This window comes from Embiotoca jacksoni, unplaced genomic scaffold (genome assembly GCF_022577435.1).
Source record: "Embiotoca jacksoni isolate LCO1_2020_lvr unplaced genomic scaffold, fEmbJac1.0.p SCAF_9, whole genome shotgun sequence".
Taxonomy (NCBI): Eukaryota; Metazoa; Chordata; class Actinopteri; family Embiotocidae; genus Embiotoca; species Embiotoca jacksoni.
This window is the reverse complement of record NW_027185447.1, coordinates 16,036,218-16,049,626: the sequence shown is the minus strand read 5'-3', so window position 1 is coordinate 16,049,626 and position 13,409 is coordinate 16,036,218. Positions and strand designations below refer to the sequence as shown.

The 13,409-nt window shown below is 40.2% G+C and overlaps 2 protein-coding genes across 4 annotated transcripts; both read left to right on the top strand.

The window, feature by feature from the left end:
- The first annotated feature begins 17 nt into the window (after positions 1-17).
- On the top strand, positions 18-3,632 carry lsm14b (LSM family member 14B). The gene is made up of 8 exons (XM_069140630.1): positions 18-1,247; positions 1,392-1,555; positions 1,654-1,777; positions 1,906-2,115; positions 2,301-2,378; positions 2,463-2,624; positions 3,062-3,197; positions 3,293-3,632. The coding sequence occupies exons 1-8, from the start codon at positions 1,127-1,129 to the stop codon at positions 3,456-3,458; spliced, it is 1,161 nt and encodes a 386-aa protein (XP_068996731.1). The 5' UTR covers positions 18-1,126; the 3' UTR covers positions 3,459-3,632.
- A 1,038-nt stretch (positions 3,633-4,670) lies between these two features.
- On the top strand, positions 4,671-13,143 carry LOC138192739 (calcium-responsive transactivator-like). 3 transcript variants are annotated; one of them, XM_069140355.1, is made up of 11 exons: positions 4,671-4,803; positions 5,637-5,713; positions 5,808-5,892; positions 6,109-6,241; positions 6,695-6,943; positions 7,665-7,829; positions 9,531-9,623; positions 9,803-9,922; positions 10,026-10,153; positions 10,647-10,690; positions 10,850-13,143. In XM_069140355.1, the coding sequence occupies exons 1-10, from the start codon at positions 4,735-4,737 to the stop codon at positions 10,671-10,673; spliced, it is 1,146 nt and encodes a 381-aa protein (XP_068996456.1). In that variant the 5' UTR covers positions 4,671-4,734; the 3' UTR covers positions 10,674-10,690; positions 10,850-13,143. The 3 variants fall into 3 exon arrangements, with proteins under 3 accessions (XP_068996456.1, XP_068996457.1, XP_068996455.1); XM_069140356.1 differs by lacking the exon at positions 10,647-10,690; XM_069140354.1 differs by having other exon boundaries at positions 10,647-13,143.
- The last annotated feature ends 266 nt before the right edge of the window (positions 13,144-13,409 follow it).

Below are 13,409 nucleotides of genomic sequence, written 5' to 3'. Positions count from 1 at the left end.
GACCAAAAATAGCTGCTGTTAGCTAACCGGAGTGCGCAGCTATCTCACCTGCTTTAGCAAGCTCTTGTTGTGAAAGTCCCATTTTGCTGCCCTGAACATTTGAACTTACTACCTGCAGCTGAGTTGCCGACGTGTTTTGCTGCAGATTGGACCCTTGCCGTTATGTTAACGTGACCCGCTCCTGTTAGTTCAGACTCCAGAGATCCGGCTAGATCACTAACTACTTTTTCGTCCAGCTCTGTGTTGAGGAAAACATCATCCAGCAAATCGGAGCCCGCCGCCATCTTTGCCCAGCTACGCTCGTTCGTGAGACGCATGCGCCGATTGGATGCACCCGTCCGTGACGCTGCCTCACCGGGCGCTGTGATTGGTTCGTCCAAGAAAATAAAGCTTGGAACAAATGGTTGCGAGCTGCGGTGTTCAGTGCCAGCGCCGTCTGACTGCCTGACGGGGAAAGCGACGACACCGCTGGCTGTACCTAGGTGGACCTTATCACACCGTGGGGACTCTCTTAAGAGTTTCTGTGCAATACTACATAACCCTCCACACCTGTGCGCATTACCGAAGCATTCTGTATGCATTTGGTCTTATCGTAGACTCTGAGCTACTCAAAATGGCTGCGTGGATGCTATGTTTTTTTGTTTTTTTTCCCCATAAGAGCCGCAGCAGCCGCCTCAGCGCTCATAGACAGACTAGTGAGATGATGCTGCCTGCAGGTGAAACTCTTTGAGAGTGCAGATCAGCAATAGGCAACCAGTTTGCACAGTTGTTTTTGCAGCATTATGCCCAGAGGGAATTATTTGTGGCAACTTCTTGTTAAAATTGCATGTAACTGATTACATCTGGTCAAAATATAACACACATTCTCCATGTAAATGCTACAAATCATAACTACGAAGTAATGCACATATTAGGCAGGATGACTCAAGAGCATATGTCTCAGTTGTCAGGGGCTCAGTGATTAGTAGTTGTCCTTCCCAGGTGAGAAAGTCCCAATCAGTGGGCGTGGTTTAAGTCACCTGTGGAGGCTTATAAATTGTTTCCGGTTCCTTCAAAGAGGCAGTGGTGCCATGAGATGTGAGTGTTTGTTGGAATTCATTACAACTGTCCTGAGTATTTGCAATTCATGGCATCTACAAAGCCTTATATTGGCTGTAGAATAGGGTTAATTTCAAAAGCCCAAAATCGTTATGAAGGGATTTTGTATACAATTGATAAAACAAACTCCACAGTAGTGCTGGCAAAAGGTGAGTGGTGTAGATGTGTTTCATGTCCGGTCAGCATGTCGAGCAATAAGTTACTTTTTGTGTGTTTTTGTCAGCACAACTGAAATGGAAGTTTGTTAGCTTTATCAAACTTTTTTTTTTTTTTTTTTTTTTTTTTTGAACCAGTCAAGTGTTTTGGAACAGAAGGACGACCTACCGACAGGCCAACACCAACTAAAGAAGATATCTATGAGTACATCACTTTCAGGGGAAGTGATATTAAAGATATCACACTTTGTGAACCTCCAAGATCTCACCATGGCCTTCCTACAGATCCTGCAATTGTACAGGTAGACAAGAACTGCGTTGCTCATACTCCGAAGCAGAGGACAAAGTGTTTCAATACCTAGTTAATGTGTCTTAAGTGGCTTTAACTTCTCGTGTTTAGTCATCCGGTGCTGGCTCTTCAGGCACCTACTCAGCTCTTGGACCATTTAGCCCCCTCCCTGCCTACAACCAGCTTGCTGCCAGCGCTTTACTTAATCAGCAGTATGCTGCAGCTCTTGGCCTTGGTAAGTCAGTGTGTGCAAATTTATTCCAAGAAACAAACCATTAAACCCACACCACTCTCCTTCTTAAATGGGTTGTTTACATGCAGAGTTTGGTTTACGGACGGTGTTATGTTGTGTTCTTCATGCAGGGCCTATACATCCGGGCTTACATGTTAGGAAGGGCCCCATGGTGGAAAAGGCTGTTCAGACGCTCCATGTGGAACGGGTTTGGCAGAGGAGAGGTTTGACTCCATCCCAGGAGCAGCGATGGGACAGGAGGAGGCCCCAGAGCACCAGTGGGGAGAGTTTCCAGGCCAGAGGGGCCACTGGGGCTACCAGCAGAGTTGCAGTGATGAGAGGCAATAAAATACTATATTCCACTAATGGGGTTAAAAAATGACAAGCTTGAATTGTTTTAAAGTCTTTGATGCATTTTACAACTGTATACAGTAGGAGGGAAAGGGGGGGGGTACATGGATACATGTCCATCTGTGTGGTGATGAGCAGTTAAACAAGAGTGGAGATTCTGTTTTTGAATTTTTAGGCCCAGGTGTAACCGCTTCTCTGCAGGAAACTCGACAGCAGAATAGTGAAAACAGGCTGCCACGCAGAAGACGACAAGGTAATTATTAAATCTGACTTCCTGTATGCAATTCAAAAAAAGTCCAACCATCAAGTGCATTGTTTATGTTTGTTTTCTTTTTAGGAGCTCGAAGGCGCAGGAACCGTAGCAGAGGCCAGCTGATGGTGACTAATGTTCCATCTCCCACCCTGAAGTTTGAAACCGACTTTGATTTTGATTTCTCAAATGCACAGTTTATTAAGGAGCAGGTCAAGAGGGAGTTGCAGGACCGGATGAATATGAATGGTTGGTCATCAGCTTAAGTGGGCACAAAACCGCTATTGTAATTTTGTTTTTCATCTGCTTTTTTTTTTTCTTGTCTAGGGAACATGATCAGTTTAAACCTCAACATTATTAATAACAACCTATTTTAGTAGTTGCAAAAAGGCACATTCTGATACCATGATTTGGTCAGTGGCACTGTTAATGTTCAAATCTTGCTTTCACGTTCTCTCAGAAATGTTAGTTTATTTCCATTTTGTAACAGGTACTTGAAATGAAACTGAATCAAACATGACTTAAGAGTCAAGTGAGACTTTACAAGTTGTATTTTTTACTACTCAGTTTGAAGTACTGACAAGGTTTTCGGCTGATGATTATACCAGCGCATGAGCTGAAAGACTAGTAAATAAGCCAATTTAAGACATACTCTCTTCCAATTGGCTTCCTTTTTCTGTTTTCAGATGGAAATTGTGAGAAAGAGAAGAAAGAAAAAGTGGGATTGCACATGACTGAAGAGAAAAATCCTTTTGGACCAAAATGCTACTATGATAAAGCAAAGTCTTTCTTTGACAAAATCTCATCTGATGACAGGTTCAGGTAATCTAGTGTCTTTTTCATCTTCATTATTCAAATGTTGTTGTTTTTTTCTACATAATGGAGCAACAGGCTTATATATTTGTGTCAACCAAAAGTTTCAGATTAACATGGGCAGAGGAGCGCAAACGTAACCTGGAGACATTTGGGGTCCCTGGACGGTTTGTGAGGGGCCAAGGCTTCAGAGGTGGATATACTGGAAGTAGAGGACGAAGCGCTGATCAGATGCTACCTTCTTACAGACCCAGGAGTGGGCTGATGTAAAGTTTGAAGTGTGATACGAGGCACCAAAGCCAACCCAATCTTTTCCCTTATTTCTTTATGGGACTCCATGACCGTGATCAGCAGAAGTGCCTCTGGGCCCTGTATGAAATGGTTTGTTTGGATTTTTTTTTTTTTTTTTTTTTTGTCCTTCTTGTGGCAGTAATCTTCCCCCAATATTGCCATGACTGTATTTGTTTTCTTGTGATTTGACCCCATTTTTAATGTGGGCAATTGTTTCTTGAAAACTTTTTTTTTTCTTTTCTTTTTTTTCTTAAAGGGGAATTATAGTTTAAGTTTGTACCTTTTGTTTTTTGTCAAGAGTCTCCACTCCTAAAAAAAAAATATGTAATGCAAAAAGTCTGGCTTCACCTTGTGGGAGTATCAGTCTTATTATTTGTAGCTCCATGTACTAAATTAACAATGTTACATACTATAAATATTAATACAAAATGAAATACACCTAAGTGAGACTACTGTAAATAAACTACATACTGCTGATCCACTTGTCTCATTTTCTCTGAGATTACATCACATCTATGTAAACCTTGGATTCTAATGCAAGCTATATATCTTTAATCTGGGACAGTAGCAGTTCTTAACCTCTTTTGTTACTAACAATAACGGGTCCTTTTTATCATAAATATATTGGAAATGTTGTCCGACCATCTAAATGACAAGCCACAAAAACTGTAAATGGATCACTTGTCATGAAAATTGCAGAAATCCCTGATTTCCAGTGACTCATGGGAGGTAAATACCTAAATGCTCGGCAGATGTCAGGTGCATGGTGCGAACAAATATGAACACCAAACTGTGGTAGAAGCCTGTGGAGTATTAAAACCATTTATTGGTAGGAAAAAAAACAACTTTTGCAACAATTGCTGTTAGTGCACTGAGCAGCGTGTATACAATGTAGACTGATTGGCTTTCATGAATCAAAGGATACCCCGTTTACAGAGGGAGAGTGGTAGGCTGCTTCACTGTCTGGGCTATACCAAAAGCGGAGGGACAGGGATGTTCCCCAATCATGTAACTGTTTATTATTTGTGTCACTATCTGCCTGTAAATCAACGTGAATATTTTCTTGAAAATTACACGTTTAATTTCATTCAGATAAATCAAGTTGCTTTTGTTTCTTTCCATTGAGGACAGAGAGCTGGTTTGGTCAATACCCCCTTTTTCCTGGTAATGGAGAAACTATGTAACCAAATAGAGGCTGCGCTCAAGATAATAAATATTAGAATAAAAGAAGCGCCTTTATTTCCCATATGACAAAATGTCGGTGGCGTTTTCATCGGCGCGCCCCAGGAGTAAAGGAGAGGTGACACAGCAAACGATACAGAAGGTAAAAAAAAAAAAAATCTTAAAGCGTCGCGGCATTTCTGTTTCAATATTCTGGTATACGAATGGGAGAGTGTGATCCTCCTCCAGTGCAGACAAAGTAGCCTGTGGTGAATATCAAAGAAATGGCAACTGGTATTGTAACGTTACAGTCAATTGAAGGTGCGAGCCAAACAAAGCCATGATGACGGTGATGTAGGCGATCGTTAAAAAAGCTCAACACTGGCGGGATACCTGCTTCCCGGTGATGCTGTCATTCTCGCTGATTCTTCCGACAGTTCATATTTTTGAATGGGAAATAGATTTCAGCTGTAGGCTAGATTTTTGGGAGTTCTTTCCAAGAATTTTAAAGCCCAATACCTTTGCTGGGTTTGATTATAGGTGCTATTTCCCTGGCAGACACCGTTTTCTTGTGTTTAGGTGGTTATAACTTAGGATAGGTAGGTGGTTATAATTTAGGATAGATGGATAGATAGGCTACAATAATGTAGGATGGAGGGAAATGTGCAACACAGGACAACCCCGAGTCCTATATTACCATGCTGCTTCTTTTCCTTGACGGAATGGCTGTTTCTTGCAAAAACGCACAACCCATCATTAAAATAGAGACCTTCAAACGTTGTCCTAAATAGAGAGTCTGAGAAGCTGCGTCTTCATTTGCCTCCGTTATTAGAAAAAAGAAAAAAGTGACCTAGAAAAAAATATTCCAGGGCTGGTTGAAGTTCTGAGACTCCAGGACAGCAATCTCATAAGAGTAATCTGTATTTTAGTGGATACATTGCATTGCACTGCGACTTGAGATACTCCGGACTGAAGTTGTTTTGCTGTCTCCCAAAGATGCTGGATGAAAACCATCATTTAATACAATGTATAATGGATTACCAAAGCAAAGGCAAGACAGCTGAATGCACACAGTAAGTCTTTTTTTCCCCTTACTGATCAGTGCTTTGTGAAAGTATGGTATGGTAAAAAAAAAAAGTACTGTGCAAAATGTTCTCTTTTTGACAGGTATCAGCAGATTCTGCACAGAAATCTTGTTTACTTGGCCACAATAGCTGATTCAAATCAGAACATGCAGTCACTACTTCCTGCAGTAAGTCTGTTGTTTCATTTTAGAAACATACTGGAGATTTGTCCAGTCTTACATCAAATACAGTATTCTTAACATCAGTACATAGGAGAGTGAATGAGTCAAATAAAGAACAAAATGGATGGAAAACAGAAAATAGATGCATATATTATGAACAAATCTCATCAGTGTCATTCAGTTATGACTGCCATTGCAATTAACATATCTCCTCACTTTTAGCCTCCCACTCCCAATATTTCAATGGGTCCTGGTGGGATGGGCCAGAGTGGGGGACATGCTCCAAGCAACCTCAATGACAACATGGCACCAGGACTCCCCCCCGCATCACTAATGCAGAGCCAAATGACCAATGGTGAGAGTTAATCATAAATGTGCATTTTACAAAAAGACTCTGGCCCAGATGAACATTATTTCCACAAAAAGTCACAGCCCGTGTGCAAACTTGCAGCTCCATTTTGTTGTCTGTCCCCTGTCTTGTTTGCTCGTCTGATCCTGACTTTGCTGCATGTTTGTCTGCGGATACATGTCTTTTCTGCCACAGGGATTCTCTACTTTACTGCCTTATTGCCTGCAAGTATCTGCGGTTTTAAGTTCAGCTAATGGACAGTCATATCGTAGCTAAAGTGACTTTCGCTTTCTTCCTATTGCTGATTAATTTTTACATACATCTTTAACATTCATTACTCCTTGTACAACCATGCAAGCTTCCTGTTAAGATGAACTGAATGTGGGACCATGATTAACATGATATGGCCTCACATGGGGACGTGTGCTGGCTGCTCTGACTGTGCGTGTGTGTCGTCAGGCCCCAGCCATGCCCCCATGCAGCAGCAGTGTGGTCAGGTGCAGTCGGCCATTCCCACCACATCCCTCAGCCTGCCAGCCAGCAGCTATGGTAGCTCGGTCTCCGGCTACAGCCACGGTGCGCCCTCGTCCCAGGGTAGCATGATCCAGGGCCCTGGGCCTGGTTATGGTTCTTCTTCCTCTTCTTCCTCCACATCTTCATCCTCTTCCTCCTCCTCCCGCAGCAACCTCAACATGCAGTCCAGCCAAGGTGAGCCAGGTTTAGAGGAGCCCCAACATCAGGATTTGGTCTCATTTCAGCAACACTTCCAGGCTTATGAATTGAACAAAACCCTTAGGGTTTAATTATGATAAACTATACTCGATGCGAGATGCCTCATTTCTTTCTATTTTGTTATTTGGGTATAATGCAAAATTAAAAGAAGGGAGTGATGAAAGTAATACCTTTCAAGTGTTTAGGATAAAATATACTGTAAAAAGATGGATCTGTGCATATCTGTCCTTAAATTCCCGCCAGCGTCACAATCAAAATAACACATTCAGTTCATCAGAGAGGTTTCCTGCCTCTTCCCTTCTCCCTTTTGCTCCAGTTTTAACTTCTTCTTATCTCTGACCTCTGACCCTGAGATGCAGCCCTTCTTTCCCTGGATGTCCATGTGCATTTATTGTTCCTCTGTTTATGCACCGACTTCACTTGCTTTGTTTGCATTTCTACTCCAGAGCAGCATCTTGAAAGCATCTCTTCAAAGACACTTTTCTTTAAGAGACCCCCTGACTGCTATGGACTCCCTTTTGGCTTCCCCCTGTGTCCTGATTGCCATGGACGTCCTCCTATGTTTATTTGTTTAATTATGTACATTTCTGCCAGTCTCTGTTTTGAGAATCCTACATATGCTAATATGCAGTTTGAATTTATTTCTGTATTATAATGTACGAGATCTCTCCCACCGATGATCCCACCTCCTCCTTAGTCTCCATGATGCACCAACAATCTGCCACGCCACACTACTCCTCAGCCCAGGCTGGGGGCCAACACTATCAGGGACAGCAGGCCATGGGCATGATGGGTCAGAGCAGTCAAGGAAACAGCATGATGTCTCAGAGGCCCATGGGATCCTACCGCCCTTCGCAGCAAGGTAGGTGGTCAGACTTCTTCATGCTACTTTGAATCGACACTCGGCTCAGTGAGTTTGTTTGGGTTGTGTTTGAGTGCTACATTGATGGATGGATGTGTTTGTGTGTTTGTATGTGTGTGTGTAACTGACTGACTGAAATGGGTCATCAGGTTTCCAGGTGATCTAAGTGTGTCTTTGGATGACTCGCCTCGAAGTTTTAAGATTGTTAGAAATGCTCCTATTGCTGCTGAAGCTCCTAATTGGTTCTGTCATGGTATTATGATATTAATCAAAGATCATAATCTGAGAGGGATATTAAACATCAGCATGTGTCTATTTCCAAGAAGGAGACTGCAGATGTTTCATTTGTGTCACATTAGGTTCCTGTCTTTGTAAATTGCTTAACTTGCTAAGTCAGCATGTGCCTAATAATAGCTCCCCTCTGTCCTGTTATGTCTTTTGAAGGGTGTAGGCTAGGCACGTACCATGGCTGTAAGTCCTCATTCAACCTGATACACTCTTGTCTTTGCATTACTGGGTGAAGTATTTCCAGTTTGAACCGTGTTATGAAATTGTTGTGTTCATTTTTTAGCTGTGTGACTCGCTCACCAGCCTCTCCCTGAGTGGTTATGAGGCTGTTGCTGAGGCTCTTCTATCAACTATGGCTCGTCGGTCACCTCTGGAAGTATAATATATGTTTCTATGACATTGTTTTGCTATTGTTGCAGAAGTTAAGATGAAAATGTTTTCTATTGTACTGTTCATTTCTGTACGGACACTTGGCTCCATTGTGGCTTGAAAAGGATATTACACTGTGGATGGCTCGTGTGTTGCATCTTCCAGAGAATTTCTGTTCTGTCGGTATTCTATGTTTGTTGGATAAAACTCAAAGAACAAAGTGAGACTTGGAATCTGGAGTTTCTGCACACCACCCTTGAGCAGAGATCAGATGCCCCCTGATAACTGGCTTTCTGTAGTCCTCATTTTCTCCTAAAAATAATCACACTCCATTTAATTTATAATGGAATTATTAATTGCAATTACATCACTTTGATTGGTATTCCTTAAAATTGTGGTTGGCCCAGAAAATGTTCCTTTATATTATTATATCAACCCATAAAAAATCATAGCCAAGGACTTGTAAACACACCCTAAAAACATAATTATACGTGCCACATCAATTTAATTTATCCATAGTCATTTGTAATAGTCTCATAAATAAATGACAGCCACAACCCCTTTGGTGGCCACCTCAGCGGGCAGTTGGTCCAATTGACTGTTAACCAATCGTGGTGTCGCCTGTCTTGTAGGATCTGCACCAATACATGGGACAAGACGCCGCCATGTTTTTCTGTTATTGCTGGAGACAAAAAGTACTCAACAAAATTAAGTCTGATATTAGTCTCAATTCTGTTTCCTGCCCGTGTGTCTGTGTCCGTACTGTCTCCATTTGGTGTGCCGAAATTTCAAATTTCAGATAGTGCTAAAGCAGTGTGTTGAGGAGAGAGCGCAAACTTCCTCCAGGGTGTTTCTTAGCGCTACGTGAATAATGGTGAAGTGAGTAGCCTTGAAAAATGCAGGTTCTGCTTGTGAGTTTGTCGTTGCACATGTATTATGAATGTTTCGCCTGCAACATCTGAATAATAATGTCTCTTCTGTATGTCATTGGGTTTTGCCTTAAGCGGAGAAGTCTTTGCATGAGTTGAATCGTGTTCTCTGCAGGTCATGGGGAGTACTCATATCAGCAGTCTTCATATGGTGAGCAAGGCTACGAAAGGTCGTTTGATGAGTCTTCACAGCATTACTATGAAGGAGGTAACAAGGATTTTTTTTTTTATTATCATTAACTGTTTTTTTTTTATATATTTTTTTCCCAACTTCACATTTCAGTTTGTCCAAGTGCTTCCAAACAAAACCATAGAAACAAAACCATAGTTAAGTGTTAACTCACAGAATTAATGGCTGACAAGTGTACCTGGCATGTATACCTCCAGGTAACTCTCAGTACAGTCAGCAACAGGCCCAGTACCAGCAGAGCTCTGGCCAGCAGCAACCCTTCAGCCAGCAGCAGTACTCCTCTCAACAGGGCTACAGTGGGCAGCCACAGGGATACGGTGAGAACAACTCATATAATCTAGTGTGTGCATTCAGGCAAACATAAACACACACACACAAAACAACCAAACACACAAGCGTCATGTAAATCCTGTACCGCAGGTCCCGGCCAAGGAGCATCTTCCCAGTATCCTCAGTATCAACAGGGTCAAAGCCAACAGTATGGATCGTACCGCTCCTCCCAGGGAGGCCCTGGACCGCAGACACAGAGGCCCTATGCCTATGAACAGGTACATGAAAAATCCCCGTTACTTATTTGCTTTAAGATATATGCATAAGCTGTTATTAAGGCTAATGTTAGATAGAAATCAATCAATTAGTTTTTAACTATTTAATTAAAAGTTTGAAGAAGACTATGTATATATATATATGTATATATATATATATATATTTATTTATTTTTAAAAAAAAAATTTTTTTCCTTCTTATCACAACAGGTACTTCAACTTCTAATGTGTGCTTAGTTAGGTATCCTGGCAGAAATTTTGGGCTGATGGATAAAAACACAGCTATCTATGGAGACTCCCTTTGCCTCAAAGAGCCATAATTGTATTTGACCATGATCTAAAACATTGTTTCCCGTTTCCTTATTTAATTAAGGATAAAAGATAAAAGCTGATTTATGTAGGGATATTGTAATGCAATGGACAACGTAAAAAAAGATACTTACTGTGTGTCTGTCTCAAGAAAACTAAATTTAGCTGAAATCTTTTTACATTTCAGGGTCAGTACGGAAATTATCAGCAGTAAGGCTGTTGGAAGAAAATGTAAGATGGAACGCCTCAACAGTAAAGCATTGGGCTCAGCTGTGGATTAGATGATCTGGCTGCATCCGATTTATTATCCTCTCATTAATCATCATTCTAGCTAAGAATAAATAATCAAATTAAATGTAATGCTCCCCTCTTCTGTTTTGCTTGATACAGGGTTGCAGCAAGTAGTTGAAGGTGTGAAGTGCTACTGGTCCCCTGTGAAAAGTCAGGTGGCCTGTAGAGTCAACACGGTCAATGTAAAAATGTTCTATGGATTAAATAGATGAATAAAAAGGAGCGGTAGAGTTAATATGCCTCAGCAACATGCAAATATTCCTCTCTTTCTTTTTTGGCTTGACTTGCCACTTGTTTTTATCGTATCCCCTACCTTCATTCTTTTTGCTTTTTTTTTTTGCAAACCTACTTTTATGATTTTATTTTATTTTTGCTTTGATGCACAGAGCAAGACCTTGGTTTGTGAGGCTGTGCAGCTATAAAAATCAAATTAGCCTTGAAGGAAATGTTCCTTGATATTTGTTTAATAAACTAGGTCCAGCTCTTGCTTTAAATCCTATCGAGGCGATGTTATATCTTATGATAAGGAATATTAATTTTAAGAAGGTGAAAAATGTTGGTACTGGAACCTGATTTGATCAGGGGGGTTGTCTGTGTTAGTCAAACTGTGATGTGTTGCTGTGTGGTCTAACATTATGTGTTTTCACTCTACTGATGTCTTATGACATAGCTTACTGATCAAAATTTAAAAATGTGTATCATTGTCCATGAGAATTCTACATCGTGGTAGTATTTTTGACAGTATACTTTCAACGGCATTGCATTGCACAGACTGTTATTGTGCAGAGTTAAGAGGTATTATGCTGTGATGCCATTCAGTAAGGATTTTGACATAAAAATGCATTGACACTTTGTCTGCACTTTATTTTGCAGTGATAGTTTATGTATTGTCTGATATTTTGTATTGTAGTGCGATTCAGGCTGTTTTTAACAAGCGATACTCAAAAAGCCAAAGTAACACAGGAACAGGACAGTAACATGTCCTGCACCTCTACTTCAGTTTAAGTGCAATAGACTCAGTCATTCATGTTGAGATTGGTTCTTATGGTGAACTCACACTTTCTATCATTATTTGTAATTTCTTGACATACAACAATGACAAAGACAAGTGTCAGTTTGTCTCTAGTTAGTCAGTGTTATGTCACCGTTTTCAATGTGAGATTTAAGACAATTATTTCTGTATTTATGTGACATATGGATAGTTTATATGAAGTCTTTCGTCACAAACATAAAGCTTACTACCTACTATTTTTTTTCAGTGAAAACTTTGACCTAGCTAGAATAGATGCAGTATTGTTGGAATGTTTTCAGTGAACGTTTTTTTTCTTGTTTTTGTTATTCTCACAAACTCTTAAAGATAGGATAACATTCTCTAAAACATTCTGAAACATTTTAATAATGTTATCACAACACATTTATATAATGTTTTCTAAAGCACGTTATCCTGCTCTAAAAGAATAACATTCTGGGACCACAAAAAAAAAAAAAAATTGCTATTAAAAACATTAAGAATTAGGACATAATGTTGTCACAATGGTATAAAAAACATTTTGAGAATGTTAACACAAAATATTTTTATAATTTTTTGTTCTCAGTTCCCTCTAAGACATTGCATAATATTCTCAGATCTATCTATCTATCTATCTATCTATCTATCTATCTATCTATCTATCTATCTATCTATCTATCTATCTATCTATCTATCTATCTATCTATCTATCTATCTATCTATCTATCTATCACAAAATCAGCATGTATTATGTTATTTATTTATTTAAAAGTCAGACAACACCTCTGTTCATTTTGCAAGTCACTGTTTCTTACAGCTTGATCAGTAATGAGGATTATCACTGTGCTTGTGAGGGTCCAGCTTTGGTTAGGTTAGGTTAGGTAGTTACTTTATTAATCCCCGAGGGGAAATTTGCAGTATTCTGTTGTAATTTAATTTACCTCAGAGGGGTAAAATAACACAATAGTCATTTTGCAGGGGTAATTAAGAATGGGAGATACCTGGCTGTCAAACAGCTAAATAACTATGTACCACTCAACACTGACAATCACAGGCATCTCTATACTGTAATGAATTGTTATCAGTATCTCATTTTACTGTGAACTGAACATGTATGGCAAGTCTTTTCCAGTTCAATGTAGTGTGTCATCACTTGTGGGTGGTATGCCTTGTGTGTGTGTGTGTGTGTGTGTGCGTGTGTGTGCGTGTGCGCGTGTGTGTGCGTGTGTGTGTGTTTGCACATATGTTTGAGAAGGTCAAGTTTGATGTGCATAATCCAAATATGAATGTTATCAATTTATCTATTGTAAGACTGCATTGCCGGATCTTTTCTGCTGTCTTTTGTTACTATTTGTTATATAAAAATAAACTGACATTCACCTTTTGTGTGTCTGTAATTTGTGTATTTGTCAAGGATTGAGAAGTCACATTTAATGGTAGTTATTATCACACTTAAAAGTACAGTTATTAGATCAGAGCTAATGTGTTAAAACTTCACAGATATAGTTTTTTGGAGACTTTTGTGAACGAGTTAATATATTTGAAGATCTCTCACCCTTTCCTGTCCTGTCCTGTTTTCTCTGTTCTCCCCGTCTCCACACATTCCAGCACAGAAGGTGGCGGTAGAGGGCCTCAAAGCAAAAGCAAACG